The sequence below is a fragment of the Cebus imitator genome, unplaced genomic scaffold (assembly GCF_001604975.1).
Source record: "Cebus imitator isolate Cc_AM_T3 unplaced genomic scaffold, Cebus_imitator-1.0 Scaffold640, whole genome shotgun sequence".
In the NCBI taxonomy this organism is placed as follows: domain Eukaryota; kingdom Metazoa; phylum Chordata; class Mammalia; order Primates; family Cebidae; genus Cebus; species Cebus imitator.
In genome coordinates, this window is record NW_016107955.1 from 147,747 (window position 1) to 169,570 (window position 21,824).

Here is a 21,824-nt window from a genome sequence, read left to right on the forward strand (position 1 = left end):
ACAAGCTATAACATTCTAGTAGGGCATCCACATTGACAGCATTGGGCACTATGCACACTGTAGCCTATGTGAATGGTACCCTCTGGGTTGTGCTGTACCCACAACAGTCTTCCAAGGTAGCCCTTGGTTAATACTATTCATATGCTCTCATTTGATGATATCAGCATTAGCTACTTAGAACTCCAGACAGAGAAGCATATCAGTACAATATTTGGGTTGTGTTTTTGTTTCTTCAAATTTAGGAAACCATGGGAATTGAAAGAGTTACAAAAACCATAGATAATCTTTCTCGGTACTCCTCAAGGAACCAGGTAAATGTTGGCTGTACATCATCCTATTGCTCCCTTCTTATATCTGTAGATGGGGAACAGGATGGAACAGCTGGAAGTATGGATGCTTCTACCCAGGGCTTATTGGAAGGCATTGGGCTGGATGGTGACACATTGGCTCCCATGGAGACAGATGAACCTACCGCTTCAGACTCTAAGGGCAAATCTAAAATCACACCAGCAATGGCTGCCAGAATTAAGCAAATCAAGCCTTTGTTATCAGGTGAGTGATTCTACTTTCTCCTACCTTTTCTATCTTTCAATCCCTTAGTCAGTCCTCAAACAGATTGAGTTGGAAAGGCTGTTATTTCATATAAGTTAGTTTAAAACTTATTTTGTGACCTATTTTTAGGTGTCCTTTGTTGAGTGACTCCTATGTGAAGGCTTTGTACTAGCAGCTATGGATACAGAGATGACAGAATCCCTTCCTGAGAGCCATATCTACTACCCTCCCTTTGATTTTTTCCTCCTATTTACTCTTCAACTGTGGTATATATGGCTTCTGCTCCTACTATTTCACTGACATGCCTCAGCAAGACATCCATAACGTCCTTGTTCCTAAGTCCCTTCTCACTTGTCTGCAGCTTGGTGGTTGACCCGCTATTTCCATCTAGAAATACTCTTCCTTTGGTGTTTGTGTTATTAAGCTATCTTCATTCCTTGTTAACTGGCAGAACAGGTGAAGGAGGTAGAAGGGAAGGCAGACATGCTTAGTGTAACTTTATGGAAATACATGGTAATTTCTTTCTGACTTGGTTGCTTTTTCATTACTGTAAAAATGATTCTATACAATACCAATATTTCTTCCACCATTTGCTTTAGTTTCAGTGCCCATATCATAGTAAGATCCACATCATAAAAGAAGTCAAAATATTCTTGAATAATCAGAACTCTTCTGCCAGATTATCTAATGTCGCTTTGGTTCCTGGCACTGCTTCTATGTCTTCTTCCTCATCATCTGATACTGGTTCAAAAGCACTCATCCCCATCAAGAGACATTAGCTCTTGAATTTCACTAAGATCCATTTCCTGAAACCCTTCACCTGCCACCTTTTTTGCCACATTCATAAACTCATGATTCCCTTGATTGGCGCTGTCGTAAATCCTGTTAAGTTCTGCACAACATCGGGACAGTTTTCTCCAGCAGAAATTTGTTTCAGGCTTGATGGCTTTTTCTGTAACAATGATGGCATCTTCAATGGCATAATCCTTCCAGACTTTCATGATATTCCCTCTGTCGGGGCTCTCTTCCACAGCATTAACAACCCTTTCCTTAGAGTACTATGCCTTAAAGCCCCTTGTAACTCTGATCTAGGCTGAATTAGAGATGTGGTTTTGGGGGGCAAGTAGACCACTTCAGTGCCTTTGGTGTTGAATTCATGGGGTTCTGGATCGCCAGAGGCATTGTCCAATATCAAAAGGCACTTTAAAAGGCACTCCCTTACTGGCAAGGTACTTCTGACATCAGAGACAAAATATCAATGGAACCAATCCAAAAAGGGGTCTTGTTGCCCAGGCCTTCTTGTACAGTCAAAAGACTGACAGCTGCTGCTTATCTTTCTCTGTCAAGGCTCAGAAGTTAGGAGCTTTATAGGTAATGGCAGTCCTGATCATAAACCCAGTAGCATTTGCACAAAACGAGTTAGTCTGTCCCTTTCTGCCTTAACTCCTTCTGCTCACTTCTGTTCCTTACTAATAAATGTCCTTTGTGGCTTTTTTTTTTTTTTTTTGTGTACTTTTGTCTTTTTTAAAAACCTTTTCAGTCAAATATCCTTTCTCCTCAGTGATATTCTTAATGGTGCCTGGGAACTCAACTATTACCTGTTGGTTGATAGAAGCTGCTTCTCCTGTTATCTTGACATTCTTTAAGCCAAACCTCTGTTAAATTATCAAATTATCCTTTGCTGACATTACATTCTCCAGCTTTAGATCCTTCACTTACCTTTTAGTTTTCATATAATGACTTCGATTTTCTTGAATTACATTAGAATCTATAGGTGTGTCTTTATTATGTCAATCCTGTACCCAAGCCTGCTGGTGTGGCTGCAGCAACAGCTTCACCAGTTTCCTTTTCTTTGTTTTACAGTTGTCTTAACACTGAATTCATTTGTACTGAGGTAGTGGGCAATGCAGTGCATATAAAGCAATTCAGCTTTTTCTTGAAATGTCATGACTTTTCCCTGCTTCTTAGGAGCACTTCCAACATTAGTAGTGACACTTCATATGGGGTCGTAGAGTGTCCCAGGTTTATGGTATTGCAGTAAACATGAAAAATAACGTGAGACCCATGAGAGTATATTTCATTGTAGAAATAAATGCATAAAATATTTTAAAGAGAAGCTGGAAAGCACTCCGTTTTTTATGTAGTTTCTTTTGCATATGTTTGTGTTTATTTTGTTCAGTTATATATTGAAAAGCATCCTATGAAAAGGAAAATTTGAGATGTCCATAATCTGCCTAATTCCTTAAGACTATACTGGTAAAAATTTTCATGTTTTTCCTGGTAGTTTTTTTTGTTTCTCTGGGACTACATATTCCATGTTGTGATTAGACTATATATATTGTCAGTGATCTTTTTTTTATCTAAGTGGTTAATCATTTTTGCCAATTTTAAAATTGTCTGTAGGCATTTTAAGTGACTTCATCATCCAGTAGGTATATTATTTAACTGTATATGTTGCTGTATTGCTTCTACAAAGGTGGTTGCAATTTATACTTCCTCTAACAATGTGAATGCTCATTGGTCTTTCACATTTGGTGGCTATTGAATGCCACATATCTGTCTCCTGCCTTCAAAAGTGGTGTTTTTTTCCTTGTGGAGCTTCCTTTTTGGATTATCGAATGTAGAACAAATCCAAGTGTTAACTAGAGGTGGTAGGAGGAAGTGATGAGTCATAAAAATATGTTAATGGTAATGTGTCTGTTGTAATTAAACCATTCTGAAAACACTATATAGCTTTATTCTGACTTTTGGGTTCCAGCTTCCTCCAGATTAGGCCGAGCACTTGCTGAGCTATTTGGACTTCTTGTTAAACTTTGTGTGGGATCTCCTGTCCGTCAGAGAAGGAGCCATCATGCTGCCAGCACTACTACAGCACCAACACCTGCTGCTCGATCAACAGCCTCAGCTCTCACTAAGCTCTTGACTAAGGGCTTATCTTGGCAGCCCCCACCATATACACCTACTCCCCGATTCAGGTGAAGTTCAACTTGAGATTCAGGGACTAGAAAGTTACAATATAAAAGTATATAATTTGTTCCTATACTACTTAAAATGGAGAGTGAGCCACTGAATTTGAGAACTTGGAGGTCCCTTGTTTACTCTAGAAAATAAAGTGTAAGTTACTTGTTTTGGTTGTACCTAGTATAGAACATGGGTAATTTTTTAAGTATTTAAAGTCAAATTGTATTTCAGTAGCTTTATATAGGTAGTATCGTTTATCCAAAATGCTTGGGACCAGAAAGTATTTCGAATTTTGGAATTTTTCAGGTTTTGGAATATTTGTGGAATACATATCAGTTGAGCATCCCTAATCTGAAATGCTGCTGTGAACATGTCCTTTAAGTGTCATGTCAGCAATCAAAAAGTTTCAGATTTTGAAATATTTTGATTTTTCTGATTAGGGATACTTGACCTTTATTCTTTTGTAGGTGGGAGGTGTCACTTCAGTGTGTAAATTTTTCTCTTGCCTTTTAAATGAATTTCCTGTTGCTTCTGTGTCTGCTTCACAGAAGGTTAAAGTTTTGCTTTTTTTTCTCCCCCCCCCCCCCCACCACCTTCAGGCTGACATTCTTCATCTGTTCAGTTGGTTTCACATCACCAATGCTGTTTGATGAGAGGAAGTATCCCTACCACCTCATGCTGCAAAAATTTCTCTGCTCTGGAGGCCACAATGCTCTCTTTGAGTAAGGATCAAGTTGCTTTACAGAGGAGTTTTTCTTGGAGTTTGGTCTTTGCTGTGTTCCTTCCCAGCCCAGTGCTTTAAAGTGCCCTATCTTGTAACAGTGGGATATATAGAAATAGCCATTGATTTTAATCCTTCCATGTTCTGGGAAGTAGCCATGTCTGTCTTCATTTACTTTGGAGGGTAGGATTTAGGCTGCCCTAGAGTTGTGTTGGTAAGGGTCTCTGCTTTTTCTCATGTGGCTTCCGGTTCCCAGCATGGGTTTTTAAAATAGATTTTTCTTTTTCTGTTGTTTTTCTGAATATAATTTTTCTGCTTTTCTTGGTCAGTTGATTCCAAGCTGAGTTTCACTGGTTTGGATTTTTAAGACTTAAGAAAAATAAAGGAGAGGAGGCGGAGCAAAAGAAAAAAATAATATAGCTGCTAACTGTTGGACAGATTAGATGTAATAGCTCTAAGAAGAGGGAAGTGTAGTGCCAGTATAGATTTGAGACCTTTTAGTGTAAACCCCTCTTCCCAGGATAAAATACTAATATTCTGTCTGCCAACTTTTCCTTATTTGAATTTAGAACTTTCAACTGGGCTCTGTCCATGGGAGGTAAAGTTCCTGTTTCTGAGGGATTGGAACACTCAGACTTGCCTGATGGTACAGGAGAATTCCTAGATGCCTGGCTTATGCTGGTGGAGAAGATGGTGAATCCCACCACGGTGCTTGAATCTCCACATTCACTGCCTGCCAAATTGCCTGGAGGTGTCCAGAACTTTCCCCAATTCAGTGCACTCCGCTTCCTTGTGGTAACTCAGAAAGTGAGTATTTAGTATTCTAAATCAAAAGGAATTTCTCATGCTAAGTTAGTTCCCACTCTGTTTTGTCCTGCTTAATGAAATAACATGATTATTTAAGAACTATTGGATTCAACTCCCAGATAAGGCTGCCTTACACAAGGGAATCTAGACCATTTGAGAATTTCCATGATATAAACATTTGAACTGTAAATTTCAGATTGGTACTTGTATTAGGCTGTTCTTGCTTTGTTACAAAGAAGTAACTGAGACTGGGTAATTTATAAAGAAAAGAGATTTAAGTGGGCCATGGTTCTACAAGCTTTGGAAGCATGGTGCTAGTATCTGCTGGGGTTCTAGGGAGGTCTCAGGAAGTTCACAGTCATGGTGGAAGGTAAAGTGGGAGCTTGCATGTCACATGGCAGAAGCAGGAGGTACTGCACACTTTAAAATGACCAGATCTCATAAGAGAACTCAACTATTGTGAAGATAGCACTCAACCATGAGGGATCCACCTCCATGACCCAAACACCTCCAGTATTGGAGATTACAATTCAGTATGAGATTTGAACAGAACAAATATTCCAAACTATATCACTGCTTCAGGTTGAATTAAATGCCTGTTCTCTGTGCCTTCTTAGGCCCCCTCATGTTGGCCTGGGATTTTGTTGTTGGTACTAGTTGCGGAATGACTGTTCCGTAGGTCTTTAACTTAATCCTTATGGGCTTTGAATTGAGGCAAAGTAAAGATCATCACACACTTTTCAAATTACTTACAGGCAGCCTTTACTTGCATCAAAAACCTGTGGAACCGGAAACCCCTGAAGGTATATGGTGGACGAATGGCTGAATCCATGCTGGCCATTCTGTGCCACATCCTCCGAGGAGAACCTGTGATTCGAGAGAGACTAAGCAAGGAGAAGGAGGGTTCTCGAGGAGAAGAGGATACAGGGCAAGAGGAAGGTGGCTCTCGCCGGGAACCTCAAGTCAACCAGCAACAACTGCAACAGGTAGGGTGCTGGCCTCACACTCCAGGGTCCAGACTTTGCACCCAGTGGAGTGCAATGTTTATGGGTTTTCTAAGTTTACATACCACTGAGTGCCTGGTCACATTAGCCAGGAAACAGGTTAAATTTGCTCCTTCTCTTAGCATTTGTTTTTTTTTCCCCTGAGGAAAACTGGAGTATAGTCCTGATGCTCTGCGCAGGTAGTAGTCCTCTCAAGCATGTTGATGAGTATTCTCAGTATCCTGCTACCTCAGAATTATTTTCTGGTTAACGTTTTAAGAGAATGGATATTGTGAACCAGATTTACTTTCCAACAAGAGCTTTTGAAACCTTAGTCACCTACAAAACTTTTGTTTTCACTTGCAAATAAAATGTATATAACAGAAGGGGCATTTTAGAAATTGGGAGGCTAGAAAGAGGGGAGGGGAGAGGCCCGTAAAGTCCTACCACTTGAATCTCAAAGAGCATTTTAACATTTTCCTCCTGGAGTTTGTATGTATGTTAGCTTTATGTCTAGAGTCCTGTTATAATCTGCCTACCATATACACTTGCCCCGTTTTTTTTATCATTAAAGTAATAAATACCATCATTACCAAATTTATAAATACAAGACTTTTAAAAGGCATTCATAATTTTATCACACAAGACAGTCATTGTCTCCTTCTTCAGTCCTGTGCCTAATTTTTACATTGTTAACATCAAATAATATGTATACTTGTATTGTTATCAATTTTTTTTTTTTTTTACTAATTGGTCATTCTTTTATTGTTGGATATTAGTTTTCTTGTTAATTTTCTTACAGTTTGATGATGTAACACTGGTATATAGTTTCCTTATGTACGTCTCATGATTATTGCCTGGTAGTAGAACAACTTAGATCAGTCTTCCAGGCACTTGTTCTGTGGCCAGTTTGTTTTCCAGAAAATTGGGACCAATTTGTACTTCTTTGTATGAGTCTCAATCTTTTAATTATAATAATCTTATTAATCATAATAAGTATGCATCTCCGCGCCCCCCCCCCCAAACAACTTTCTTAGAGGATGGAATTGAGAATGCTCTTGGATTGAATCCTGTGTCTTCAATGTTTGAATGCTATGGAAGCACCAAACTGAAAGGATTGTTTATTTTACCTAACTGCCCTAGCTCATAAAAGCTCTTAGCTCAGATGAAGTTAGAAAAACTTATTCCCACTTTGAAGAGGAAAATTTTCCTTCCTTTTAAAAATGTATTTGTATTTCTCTTCTAATGTGATGCTGAGCCCTTGCCTTCTTTATGTAGCTTATGGACATGGGCTTCACAAGGGAACATGCCATGGAGGCACTGTTGAACACCAGCACAATGGAGCAGGCCACAGAGTACCTTCTAACACACCCTCCTCCAATCATGGGAGGAGTTGTTCGGGTAAGTTGGCTCAGGAGCAGTGGTTTTCCAAGATAACTGATTTGACTGCTGAAGTCCTTTTTCCTTTTATTATTCGGCCATTGGTCTTCCTTTCTATAAACTACTTCTCATTTTCAGACATATCCATGCCAGTATGTTCTTTTCATGATAACAGAAGCTTTCTATCCCCCAGCAACACAAATTACTGTACTTTGTTTGTAGAAGAATCCCCAGTCACAAAACAACAGAAGAGGCACACTTTTCTAAGATATAGAATAGGTAGTCACATTGAAGCCCCCTTCCTATACTTAATTTTACATGTGATTTTCCTCATCTGTTCTTATAGATGAGGAAAGTAAGCCTGATTGGAATTGACTATACGGGAGCAGCATTTTGAGCCCCTTCCTCTCTTTAGCTTTAGCACAAAATGTCTGATTCCCTGTGAGTTGCGGTGGTCTCGTTGGGTTTCTTTGTTTTGAGTGTGTATTCTTACTAGATGTTCTCTTAACCACTCCACAGGATCTCAGCATGTCTGAAGAGGACCAGATGATGAGAGCAATTGCTATGTCTCTGGGACAGGATATTCCAATGGATCAAAGGGCAGAGTCACCTGAGGTAACTATAGGACACTGCACATGAATCTTAGTATTCTGTGGACATTCTGCTAGTTATTGCAAAGTAATTGATAGAATTAAATTGAAATCTAAAGGAAGACAGGAGAAGAGTACTAATTCATCCCAACTTTGCCATCTGTCATTCAGCTACGTTGTATTGACCTAAAGCTTTAAGTGAGGCAGATGAAGCATTAATCTTTATTGTCAAATAAGAGACCCATAGTGTACTTAGTAATTTACCCTGCTGGCAGATAATATAGAACAGTGTCTAGAAATGATTTGTGGAAGGTACTATAGAATGCTACAGATGACGTGACAGTGGAAGTTGTTTGAAGCATCCCTCCCTTCTGCCTTCCCTGTCTTGCCTTAAACTTTGTGACGGCCACACCCTGGACGAAAGTATTAACTGCTTGAGGAGAAGGTTGAGGATATTCATTGGTATCACATGACACTGAAACACAAAACAAAAATTTAAAAATTTTTTTTAAAAGAGGGTATTCATATGGTAGAGCAAATACATTCTCAGAGTCTCTCTTATCATTTCTCCTTCGCCTCTGCTGTGTACTATCACACTTCCTTCTCTGCGTCCAGGAAGTTGCTTGCCGGAAGGAGGAAGAGGAACGGAAAGCTCGGGAAAAGCAGGAAGAGGAAGAGGCTAAATGTCTAGAGAAGTTCCAGGATGCTGACCCATTGGAACAAGATGAGCTCCACACTTTCACAGATACTATGTTGCCAGGATGCTTCCACCTTCTTGATGAGCTGCCAGACACAGTATACCGTGTGTGTGACCTGATCATGACAGCAGTCAAACGTAATGGAGCAGATTATCGTGACATGATTCTGAAGCAAGTAGTCAATCAGGTGAGCTCCGAAGGGGTTAGAAGGGGATTATGTGAAGTGGTTTGACTGCATCTCTCAAAACCTGATTTCTGAAAAATTAGCATTTTTTCATTGTACCTGATACGGGTATATTCTCTATTTGAATTCTTTGAATCTGGTAATCCTGAAACAGTGAATTAACTACATCACACACACACTCAAAAATGTCTTTAGAAGGGGAAAAAAAGCTCTTCTTTTCTACTTTTCTCTTAAAATCTCCAAAATGTGTCTTACTCTTGAGCCAAGTTTGTCCCCTGGACTAATAGTGAATAAATGTTTTTTCCTCCTATGTAACAACCACTTTAACAACTGAGTCCCCATCCTGATGAATATTTGTGACCTGATATTTGTCCTCTTTTAAATAGTGTTTTCTTTTCTCTATGAAATTAATGTATGCTAATTATAGAATTGGGATAAGAAAGAAATTACCTTAAATTCCCATACCCAGATAGCCAGTTAACATTTCGATGGTATTTAAGTAATTGGAATCTTGTTTTATATGATGTTTAATTCTAGAAGCTGGGAAAGAAATTTAAAAAGGGAAGACTTTTTTCTGGACTTTGTAAAATAGGAACTTTAATGCACGAGAACACAAGTGAAGGAAAACTGGATAAAACATTTTTTCACAGAAAGGTTTAATGTATTTTTTACAATAATTCTGAGAGAGAGAGAGTGAAGATTGCTGATGGAAGTATAAGTTGATAGAAGCTTTTTGGGGTTGACTGTATGCACCAGGAAGTTTGTAAATATGCATTTCCTTTAACTTAGATTTTAGGCTTCTTACACTCTAGCCTAATAAAGTAATTGTTTAGTGGTGATTCTTTAGCAGCATACATCTTTTGATATAGATTCTAAATCCCTATGGTAAATATGTTACATTTACCTACCTTTCTTCAGTGAATGTGTTGGAGGTAGAGGGATTATTTCAAAAGGTTGAGAATATTTTCACAAACCTCATCTTGCTCTGCAGTTCCATGACTTAACCCCTTTTTTGCTCTTCTAGGTTTGGGAAGCTGCTGATGTATTGATCAAAGCTGCTCTTCCCTTGACAACAAGTGACACAAAAACCGTGTCAGAGTGGATAAGTCAGATGGCCACCCTGCCCCAGGCCTCCAATTTAGCTACTAGAATCTTGCTTTTAACGCTACTTTTTGAGGTAAGATTTAGATCTTTGGGGCCCTGTAATTCATTCATCAAAGAATTCTCAAATACCATATATGAGGCATTGAAGACAATAAAAAGACTAAGGCATGAGCCTTGCATTTCATGAGCCCGGTTTCTGATAGGCTAAAATGCACATAATTACGTACAAAATACGGCATTCTGTATTACATAAATGTTGTCAACAATTACATCTGGGTTTAGGAAAGCCATATGCATCACTTTGGATTTATGTGAGAAGGGCTTCTGAGAACAAGCGTTAATTGAATTTTGTCAGAATTGTGAGGTGGTAGTTTAAAAAGAAAAGTATTTAAATTACTAACAGCGTGGTCATAGAATATTTTTGCTCCTCTGAGGAAACCTAACTGGCAGCCACATAGTAGAGTAGGGTATGGAAATTGGATGTGGTCAATATTGAGGTAATAGACATTAGATGGAATCAGATTCTTCTCTCTTTTCCTTGCCTATTTAGTCGGCAAATTATTTAAGGCAAGAGAGTGGTTTGGGTAAGACCTGATCCAACCAACCATAGGAGCTAGGAGGCAATTAACCTTGAACAAATGACTTTATTTGTGGCTCATTATATTTAAGATCTGAACTTAATGAAGTGAACCCTTTACGTACAACAACTCAGGAGATCTAAGTCCAATATAGGAGTCAAACTGTGTAACAGCTGTCTTGGGGCTTTCCTTTTTCATGGAAGGGATAACTCTTACTGTAGCACTTCGTAAATAGATAATGTGGGAAAGGTTTCAGAGTACTAAAGAGAGAATCACTCATGGCCCTCCCCCCCATCTAAAACAAATAGCAAGGAACAGTCTTGTATTTTCTTCTAATATTATTTATTGTTCATTTAAACAATTGGGATAAGACTATATAGAAAGTTTTATATTCTTTTTGTTAAGTATTATGACTATTTCCCCATTTTCTATACACATTACTACATATTTTGAATGTTCTCTAATTTATTTAAATAATTACCTATCATTGGACATTTACTTCCAGTGATTTCCTGTGAAAAGTAACACTTTAGCCCCAATAAGTGTAACTGTAACCGTTAACTGTGTTTAATTATTCCATTTTCCTTGAAAGATTCTAAAACTTATCTGTAAATCTAAAACTTCATAACTTCAACATAGTTAAGACTGCACAGCCTAGGTGATGAAACATTTCCATATTAAGCACATACTAATATGCCAGACACTGGGTACTTTATATATATATATAAAACCTCAATCATCACAATTATCCGGGAGGTAAAAATTACTTCCTCTGACCCGTGAGGAAACCAAAGCCTAGAAAATTTAAGTAACACATCTTAGATTACACAACTGGTAGATGCTAAGAGGTAAAATTTAAATTCAGCCAATTCTATTATTGTTTACCCTTATGTTCCCCTGTCCCACTGCTAGTCTTTGATACTGAGTAGAAATTGATATCTCGGGGTTTTTTCCCTTTGATTAATCTCTCAGGAGTTGAAGCTACCTTGTGCTTGGGTGGTTGAATCGAGTGGCATCCTTAATGTCCTAATCAAACTCTTGGAAGTGGTTCAGCCCTGCCTCCAAGCAGCCAAGGAGCAGAAGGAAGTCCAGACCCCAAAGTGAGTGACCCTATGTCTACCCTAGTCTCATTTCTGTTTCCCTGGGACATGGGCCTGAATTAGGCACTCTTCTGAGGCATGTATGGGGCAAATTTGGGGTACTTGTGTAATTTTAAAATTATAAAGGAAGTGCCTGATGAAATTAAGATATATTTTCCCAATTCATGCAGGTTTCTTGCTTGCCCAGAACAGATCATTTATTTCTCTTTTTTAGGTGGATCACACCAGTGTTGCTCCTGATTGATTTCTATGAAAAGACAGCCATCTCCTCAAAAAGGAGAGCCCAGATGACTAAGGTGTGTAATGTAGTATGTATGATTGCCGGACAGTTTAGCTTCCTGAGGCAAGAGTAGACCAGAAGAGAATATGAGAGAGTAGTAAAGAATGTAGAAGTCTCTGACCAATGTATAAATCTTTGAAGGGATTTTCATAGCTAGGTTTCTCTTAAGAATTTACTCTGGAAGTAAATGTTAAAGGAGTGTGCTATCTCCAGAGGAGGAATGGCTTTTCTGTTATGTAAAGGATTGAGTATACAACAATCCTTCCAAAAAGCAAATGTTCCTTAGATGAAGATTATTGTGCCACATCATCTCACTACCTTCTTGGAAACAAAAGGAAGGTAGATATGGCAAGATAAGGGGCTGCAGATAGTTTTTTGTCTAGGGAAAGTATTTTAGTCCGTTTTGCTGTTACTGTAATGCAGAATACCACTGACTATAAACTATTGGCTGACGCCTGTAATCTCAGCACGTTGGGAAGCTGAGACGGGTGGATTACTTGAGTTCAAGAGTTCAAGACTAGCTTGGGCAACACATGATGTAACCCCATCTCTACAAAAAATTTAAAAAATTAGCTGGGCATGGTGGCACACGCCTATGGTCCCAGCTGGTCAGAAGGCTGAGGTGGAGGAACCGCTTGAGCCCTGGAGGCAGAGGTTGTAGTGAACAGAGCCAAGATCGAGTCACTGGACTGCACCCTAGGTGACAGAGCCAGACTGTTTTTTTGTTTTGTTTTGTTTTGTTTTGAAAAAAAAAAAAAAAAAGTATATTTAATATAAACTATAGAAGTTTATTTGGCTCATAGTTCTAGAGGCTGATCTAAGGGACCACATCTGGTGAGAGCCTTAGTGCTGAATCATTCTATTGCAGAAGGTGGAAGAGCAAGAGGGGACCATAACCAAGCCAGTCACAATAACTAACCCAGTCCCTGGATAATGACATTAATCCATTCATCAGGGGCAGAGCCCCGATGACCTAATCATCTTTTTATCAGGCCCCACTTCGCAACACTGTTAAATTAGGGATGCCTGAACTTTAGAAGACACGTTTTTAAAGCATAGCAGAGAGACTGAGGAATGTGAGAGTAAATGCATATGAAAATTTCTCTCTTGGTATGTAAAATTTATTAATTGTCCAGTGTATCTTTTTCCTGGGTGAGTTTTCGCAGTGAACCCTGATGAAGTTACCATTTCTTCTAATAATGAGCCTTGAAAGAAATACAAAGAAACTTTGTACTTTTATATTTAGTACCTGCAATCCAACAGCAACAACTGGCGCTGGTTTGATGATCGCTCTGGCCGTTGGTGTAGTTACAGTGCAAGCAACAATAGCACTATTGATTCTGCCTGGAAATCTGGAGAGACAAGTGTGCGATTCACTGCAGGCCGAAGAAGATACACTGTCCAATTCACTACAATGGTGCAGGTACGTGCTCACTCAGCGCTATAAACCAAGCTTCTCTAACCTGTGGCCCAGAGGCCACATGCGGCTCAAGATGGCTTTGAATGCAGTCCAGCACACGCATAGAGATTTTTTGTTGTTCTTACTAGCTTATCAAATATTGTTAGTGTTAGTCTTTTATTTGTGGCCCAAGACAATTCTTCCAGTGTAGTCCAGGGAAGCCAAAGATTGGACACCCCTACTGTAAACTTTATCAAAAAGAGGGGCATGTCTTGGTTTTCTTCTTTCTTATCTAGCATTCCTGACATGTGTTATGAAGAGGAGCATTACCATTACCTAATTAAGTATAGTTTCAGAAAACTGAGTCTTCCTAAGGTCATTGATTAGACCTTGCGTCTGTGGCAATTTTATACTACCCCTCTTGATTTTTCAAGTGTTTAGTTAAGGGCTAGGGAGTGGCTAGGGATGGTATTTGCTCTATTGGAAAGTTTACAGTTCATTATAGGGTCTTGTGTATGCCACTTGCCTTCTGGGGGCCTTCAAGTTTTTTCTCTATAAATGGTAAAGGTGGGATAAATTGCCAGGGTTCCTTCCTGTTATAGCATTTTACCTGGGAGATATCCCTCCCCTGCCCCACCTTTATAATTCCTTTTTGATAGAGTTTTTTAATGTCTGTTTGAATTCCTAGGTTAATGAGGAAACAGGGAACCGACGCCCTGTGATGCTGACTCTCCTCAGGGTACCTCGGCTGAATAAAAATTCAAAAAACAGCAATGGACAGGAGCTAGAGAAGACGCTAGAAGAAAGCAAAGAAATGGATATCAAACGTAAAGAAAATAAAGGCAGTGGTATGTACCAAGAGCATTTTACCTAAAGCTAGTGTGCCTTTATAACTCAAAGTCTGGCCAATTTCATTTCGAGTTAACTTTCATCAGATTAATTAACAGATTAAAGGTACACAGGCCTCCCTTATGCTTTTTCATTTGGTCTTTAAATTGTTAATTGGCATGCTTTTCTTAGTAATAGGACCCAAGTGCTTGGCCAGTCAGGAGGGAGGTGTGATAGGAAATAAACATCAAGTTAAACAAACTGTCTAAAACTTATTTCCCCATTTTATAGATACCCCTTTGGCCCTAGAGAGTACAAACACTGAAAAGGAGACAAGCCTGGAGGAAACAAAAATCGGGGAGATCCTGATCCAGGGCTTGACGGAAGATATGGTGACTGTTTTAATCCGGGCCTGTGTGAGCATGCTGGGAGTCCCTGTGGACCCAGATACTTTGCATGCCACCCTTCGCCTCTGTCTGAGGCTCACCCGGGACCACAAATACGCCATGATGTTTGCGGAACTGAAGAGTACCCGTATGATCTTGAATTTGACCCAGAGCTCAGGCTTCAATGGGTTTACTCCCCTGGTCACCCTTCTCTTAAGACACATCATTGAGGACCCCTGCACCCTTCGTCATACCATGGAAAAGGTGAGTCTGTTTTGTATCAGATTCTGGTTTAGCTTTACATCATACCTTTGTTCTCCTTGGTCTGAGAACAAATGGACTTCTGATTCTTCTTATAGCTAGATATATATACGGTATACTCTGCCTAACAGAATTTTCAAACTCTATCCTTGGAAGCTTGCTTAGGTATGGTAGGATGATCCTATTGCATGACATATAAAAAGGAACTAAAAAGTACGTTTTCTGCCCTTAAATTTACTATGGTAATATCTCTTATCTAGAAAGTCCTCTCTGGCAATCTGGGTTTTGTTTTGTTTTTTTAAATCTAGATTTTATTGACCAAGCCAAAAACGGTTAGTAAGGAACTGGGATACCATCCCCCAAGTTCATACCTTCAAAATCATTCGTTTGTAGAAGTACCTCTCAGGTGTTCACCCAAGAGCCTATTTTCAAAACATTGTATATTGGAGTATAAAAGTATAAAGTTTTTTGAGTGTTTGTAATCTGCCAGGCACTGTGATAGACACTTAACAAATACCCATTGTGCAGATCAGAAAACAGGTTATTATATTTTAGGAAAGTTACAGAGCAGTGGAAAAAATAGCAAAGTAATTATAAAAAATAAAGTCATTTGTGAAGTTAAGACAACAGGCCAGGCACAGTGGCTCATACCTCTAAGCCCAGCACTTTGGGAGGCCGAGGCAGCCAGATCACCTGAGGTCAGGAGTTCCAAGACCAGCCGGGTGTGGTGGCATGTACCTGTAATCCTAGCTACTCCGGAGGCTGAGGCAGGAGAATTGCTTGAACCCAGGAGGCGGAGGTTGCAGTGAGCCAAGATCATGCCACCGTACCCCAGCCTGGGTGACCGAGCAAGACTCTGTCTCAAAAAAAATAAAGTTAAGACAACAATGGAGGGATGAAAGGCAAACGTCTTACTAGTGAGGCTTTTCCTTCTCAGTACTTCTACAAAATCCTTTCTTCTACTGATACTTTGTCAGCAATCATGTGACTATTAATAGACTTTGCTTCTGTTTTCCTCTCTTTGGACATTATTTCCTGCATTTGTAAGCAGTGTTACAGTGTTCATTTTTGTGCCTAACTTTGTTCATGTTTAAGATCATTACTTAGAGATTTTTAGTAATTGGATCAAAAAGTATAAGTATGTTTTAACTTGATTGCCAGAAAAGTGGTATCAGTTTTTATATATTGGAATATACATTTTAAATTCTTCAGACAGTTCTTTACCCAGCCTGCTTGATTTCGCCTCACATGTGCCAAATCAAGAGAAAGAGAGCTATTAAAGGTAGCATGTATGGTGATCCACATTTCAGGAGATAGCCCAGCAAGGAAGGAACAACTATATACAACTAAATTCTGATTTTAGAAACTTTAAATACTTTTTCTGTAAAGAAATGCTTAAAACGTATAAGTTCAAAGCCCTAGGAGAAAGTGTAGATCCTCATTGGATGAGGGAAAACTTTTAAAGTTTTAATCGTTAGGTAAATTATAGTTGGGGTGTGGGGAACAAAGAAACATCATCAGTGACAGTCTTAACATATCAAGATGGCAAAAATGTAAACTATTCATTGTAGTTACGGGTGTGGAAAACCAGGCACACTCCTAACTTTTGGTAGCAGTGGAAGTTGGTGCAGCCACATTGGAGGGCAATTTGGTATTGTCAGTTTAAGATATCCTTTGACCTAGAAATTTTGTGACTAAGAATTTATCTGATAACTAACATCAAGTATGCCAAGATGCATATATAAGAGTGTTCACTGTGGAATTGCTTGTAATTCATATATTTTCGATGTGACAAGCAGTTTAATGAGAAGAGCAAAAGCATAACTATATGTAAACCCTGTGTTATCAAGGCAAACAATATATAAATAGTTGAGTATCTCCAGTGACTGTCATTATTTCACACTGATCATTGACTTTGAGGCATAAAGAAAATACATAATTCTGTTCCTGTACACTAAGTGGATATCAGTGTTATATATTTTTGAACCACTTTTGTTTAAAATTGGGACAGCAATTGGAGAAGCTCGGGAGCTAACACTTTAATGTGGAAGTTATGTGGGATCTATAGTCTTGAGACATCTCCCAGTTTCTGTAAAGATCACATGCAGTCTGGTCTAATTGATAGTTTTGAGATGTGTTGCAACTTTTTTATAAGCCAGGTTTTTTTGAATCAAGAAGAGATGGGACAGGGCTTAAAAATGAAATCTCTTTCTCCCCAAAATTAAAAGCTTTAATTCTTGGTAACTCTTTCTTGACTGCAGTTGTATTTTTAGAAAGCAGCGTTTAATCAGTAGTGTTTCTTTCTCTCTTTACTAGGTTGTTCGCTCAGCGGCTACAAGTGGAGCTGGTAGCACTACCTCTGGTGTTGTGTCTGGCAGCCTCGGCTCTCGGGAGATCAATTACATCCTTCGTGTTCTTGGGCCAGCCGCATGCCGCAATCCAGACATCTTCACAGAAGTGGCCAACTGCTGTATCCGCATCGCCCTTCCTGCCCCTCGAGGCTCAGGAACTGGTGAGTTTCACTTGCTTCTGGCCTTTGAGATATTAAGTCTGTGGCCTGGTATAAATCCAGAAATTTATCTATGAGGAGGTCTGTAACTTGGAGAGCCACCTTAGGCAAGTATTAGGACATTGGCTCGCTGGTTGGTCATTTGGGTCAATGCAGTAGGTACTTCAGTAGCTTCTCTGAGCCTTGCTCTGTTGTAATCCCAGCCAGAGATACTGAGGACTCATTCATTCTAGTCCTTCCCTTCAAAGAGCTCATTTTGGTGGAGCTTAGTTAATGGTTTACAAATCAAGTGATAATTAAAGGTTAAATGGATGCATGACCCATGTAACACAGTGGGAAGTGTACATCTTCTGTGTATTCTTGCCAAGAAATGTTTGACCTGTTGAGGAAACAATTAGATAAATACAAACTAGTATGTTCTATAAGACAGCTGGCCTAGACTCTTCCAAAATATTAATGTTATGAAAGAAAAAATACAGGGGCATTTCTTCTGAGAAAAGGAGACTACAGAGATAATCACTACCAGCTTTGGTTGGGCTCTGTATCCAGATAAAGGAGATATGGTGAAATTTGAATGCTATGTGTTAGGTAATATCTGTTAAATTTGGGAGGTATTATAATGGTATTGCACTTTTGTAGAAAAATATCCTTGATCTCCCCTTTGCTTTTTTTGGTAATAAAAACTTATTTAAAAAAACATATATATATATATATCCTTGATCTTAGGAGCTACATGTAGATGTATTTAGGGATAGTCACTTGATAATTCTGGATGAAAAGTATGTAGATGTTTATTGTATTGTACTATTTGAACATTAGTTGAAAATGGTCTCCTATGTCAAGCTTGTATGTTATACAATCCCCCTTCTGAGCCTTTATTAATAACCTAGTTTAGGTATGGTTCATGATTGACTGGTTTTTCTCTCTCATTTTGGTTTAGCTTCAGATGATGAATTTGAGAATCTTAGAATTAAAGGTCCTAATGCTGTACAGCTGGTGAAGACCACCCCTTTGAAGCCCTCACCTTTGCCTGTCATCCCTGATACTATCAAAGAAGTGATCTACGATATGCTAAATGCTCTGGCTGCATACCATGCTCCAGAGGAAGGTATGTAGCTAACCTGCCTCAGGTGGCTGGGCACTGGAGGATTGTTACTTTGCCTGGGTCATTTCAGCAAACTCACTATGTGCCCGTACTCTGGGGCTCACGATGAGTAAGACACCTAATGCATGTCTTTGAAGAAACTGATAGTCATATAGTATGACATACCAGGGTGGTGATAAGTCATTAGGGCGAGGCACCTGACCTAGTGAGGGTGTGTAAGTAAGAAAGTTTCTTTGTATAAGTGATTTCTGAAATGAACCTTGAATGGATGAAGAGATTGCCAGAGTTCTGTTGTATGAGAATACACACCATACAGGAGGAAGAATGAACAGATTTAAAAAGTAGATAATGGCATTCTGTGAGGAGGTTGAAAATAAGATATCAGGAAGTCTCTAATGTTTTCATACTAAGCAAAGCCTTTTTATTGCCTGAAGAGCTGGAGACAATATTAGGGGTTGTGTCTTGGCTTCCTAACTGTTGAGACCACCATCCCCGCCCAACTTTATTCCTAGTTAAGGTTCTGCTTATAAGCACTAGGAAAGTCATGGTTGAATTGCTTGGAACATAGGGTACCATTATAGTAAGGTCCTTCTAGATTTTATTCAGGACATACTTAATTGATAGGTCCACAGAACTGCCAAAAATTGATGAATACTGAAAAGAAATCTGAATCCTGACGTTGATGCTTTTTGTCTCTACAGCACTCTGATTCATATAGAATTCGTTGTTTCTACCACCCCAGAATCTTTACCCCATCTCTTATCCCCTCCTCCCCCAAATACTTTAGCTGTGTAGCTGTGGCAACCATTTATTGACCTTCCACTGCAGGTGCATTCACTTAAGGTTTATAGTTACAGCTTAGGAAAGTAAGGAGACTAAGTAAATTGCCTGTGGTTACAAGACTAGTTTTTGTAATATTAGGGTGAGGCACTTTAACATTATCTGTAATATCACCACGTAAAGAGTCTTAGCCACTTGATGTGAAATTGACCAAGACTGCTAGATAGGCATTAACCTTGTACAATTGTAGAAGAGGTTTATTTCGTTTTTGATGGTTGTTACCGTTTTTCTAGCAGATAAATCTGATCCTAAACCTGGGGGTATGACCCAAGAGGTTGGCCAGCTCCTACAAGACATGGGTGATGATGTATATCAGCAGTACCGGTCACTTACTCGTCAGAGCAGTGATTTTGATGCGCAGTCAAGTTTTTCCATTAATGTAAGTCAATTCCAACAGCATTTTATCTTTCTTCTCCCTTTTAAATGCCTGTGTGGTCTTAGTATTTAGGACTATGCCAGGGGAGTTTCAAAGGTATTAATTTTGATTTATCCGTAAATTATCTGTTGCCTATAAATGAAGACAAAATTGGGGTGTCCCTGGAGATTTTTTTCCTCTCCTAGTATTAGAAATGTTTCCTTTTTTTTTTTTTCTTTTCCCTTTCCTGCACCCGCACCCCTATCTCCAGTCACTGTATTTATAATAGCTTCCCACAGATTATAAGATAAAAGTGTAAGGTGGTTAAAAGGTTGGCCAAAGAAAATCTGTGGCATTCACAACCAGTGCCCTGGGAAGGAGTCCTGCCATTTGCAGGCAGGTGTTTTTGAAATTCATAATAGCTTAGGAGTTTTTTTCTTCTACAGAGTCAGGTCTTTGCTGCAGATGGTGCCGCCACTGAGACTTCGGCATCTGTGTCCTCCCAAGGAGAGGGTAATGATTTGCTTTTCTCCCTCCTATGTTCTTATTCCTTATGAAAACAAATTGAAAAAACTGTGAGTAGGTCCTGGGCAGAGGGTAGGAGAATACAGACTTAATTATTGCGTTTACTTGTCTAAGTGAACTTTGTCGGGTGAGCTCAGTGTTCTGTAAATAAAGGGAACAAATGCTACAGTTAATGGAACTGTAACTTAACCAACCTATTAATGGTTGCTATGGTAACATCTTTTAGTTTTACTTTTTAAGTCATCCCATAATTATTTGGGGGGCTTCTAAAAGCTGGCTTATACAGATTTGGTGCCAGTGATACTATTTTCTAGCTACATGCTTTATGTGGTAGATGGCTGCCTTCCAGCAGTGTCAGCGGAGCCCATTGACTACTCACCATGAACTAGAAAAATGGCACATGGAAGCAAGTCTAATGAGACCTTTGAAGAGCTGCTTCTCCTTAGATAGGGAAGGTCTTTGAGGTCTAATTTAGGAGACATTTTGCTTAATGTCATACTAGTTCCTGGAGATAAATTTTAAAGGCTAATATTAGTGAAATATTGGTTAACTCATTTTACTTGGCTTACTGGCCATATGTAGTATATAGTATGGATGATGGTGCTGATTCAAGGGAAGCAACAGTGCCCACTATGTGACAGACTATATTGGACACCAAAATGGATCAGATTTGTTCCCTCTACTTAAAGAACTTTGTCTAGTGACTGAGACTTGAAAGAGTTACAGTGCAAGATAACTACCAGAATGAAGGCATACTTGGATAAGGTATAGTAGACACATAATAGTATCTCACAGTATGTCTAGATGATACAGGAAAGCATTTATGGAGGAGGTCAGCATTTGAGCTGAACTAAATAAAAGTGTGCCAGGCAGACATAAGAGAAGAAAGAAGTTTTGTACAAGTGGCTTAAAGTGGAGGATAAATAGGATTCTTTCCACCTAAGACTGGATTTTGCCAGTGTTCCAGTGTGGAATTGAACCAGTGTTTGACTTTTTCTCAACAGCTTCAACTCCAGAGGAGTCTCGAGATGGGAAGAAAGATAAAGAAGGGGACCGGGCCTCTGAGGAAGGCAAACAGAAAGGCAAGGGCAGCAAACCTTTAATGCCTACCTCCACTATCCTTCGTCTTCTGGCAGAGTTGGTGAGGTCCTATGTTGGTATTGCTACCCTGATTGCCAACTACAGCTACACTGTGGGCCAGTCTGAGCTGATCAAAGAGGTAATATTTCCAACTTAAGATGTTATACTGTACTTTCATCATTTGGGTACCAACTGTGTCAGACACTGCTGGGAAGCTGTGCATGCTAAGTGTTAACCCAAGTGATGAGTGAGAAGAGGCATCTTAAGACAGACAAGGCCGGGTGCGGTGGCTCACGCCTGTAATCCCAGCACTTTGGGAGGCCAAGGCGGGTGGATCACCTGAGGTCAGGAGTTCGAGACCAGCCTGGCCAACATGGCAAAACCCTGTCTCTACTAGAAAGAAAAAAATAAGAAAAAAAACAAAATAAGAAAATAATTTTAAAAAATACAAAATTAGCCGGGCGTGGTGGCGGGCACCTGTAATCCCAGCTATTCAGGAGGCTGAGGCAGGGGAATCACTTGAACCCAGGAGGCAAAGGTTGCAGTGAGCCAAGATGATGCCATTGCACACCAACCTGGGCAACAAGAGCGAAACTCC

General features: G+C 39.4%; 1 protein-coding gene across 3 annotated transcripts in view; it reads left to right on the top strand.

Annotated features, from left to right (window-relative positions):
* The window catches only part of HUWE1 (HECT, UBA and WWE domain containing E3 ubiquitin protein ligase 1), a 78,693-nt gene that overhangs the window by 14,157 nt on the left and 42,712 nt on the right, over window positions 1-21,824 (top strand). For all 3 annotated transcript variants that reach the window (XM_017517618.2, XM_017517620.2, XM_037734596.1), the window contains exons 7-25: window positions 361-552; window positions 3,311-3,527; window positions 4,113-4,235; window positions 4,804-5,041; window positions 5,797-6,027; window positions 7,303-7,425; window positions 7,924-8,019; window positions 8,610-8,879; window positions 9,901-10,053; window positions 11,531-11,658; window positions 11,873-11,954; window positions 13,185-13,361; window positions 14,026-14,185; window positions 14,457-14,815; window positions 17,129-17,324; window positions 18,262-18,429; window positions 19,500-19,645; window positions 20,068-20,134; window positions 21,151-21,365. In XM_017517618.2, coding sequence (XP_017373107.1) covers window positions 361-552; window positions 3,311-3,527; window positions 4,113-4,235; window positions 4,804-5,041; window positions 5,797-6,027; window positions 7,303-7,425; window positions 7,924-8,019; window positions 8,610-8,879; window positions 9,901-10,053; window positions 11,531-11,658; window positions 11,873-11,954; window positions 13,185-13,361; window positions 14,026-14,185; window positions 14,457-14,815; window positions 17,129-17,324; window positions 18,262-18,429; window positions 19,500-19,645; window positions 20,068-20,134; window positions 21,151-21,365 — 3,341 coding nt within the window. The remainder of the gene's footprint in view (window positions 1-360; window positions 553-3,310; window positions 3,528-4,112; window positions 4,236-4,803; window positions 5,042-5,796; window positions 6,028-7,302; window positions 7,426-7,923; window positions 8,020-8,609; window positions 8,880-9,900; window positions 10,054-11,530; window positions 11,659-11,872; window positions 11,955-13,184; window positions 13,362-14,025; window positions 14,186-14,456; window positions 14,816-17,128; window positions 17,325-18,261; window positions 18,430-19,499; window positions 19,646-20,067; window positions 20,135-21,150; window positions 21,366-21,824) is intronic.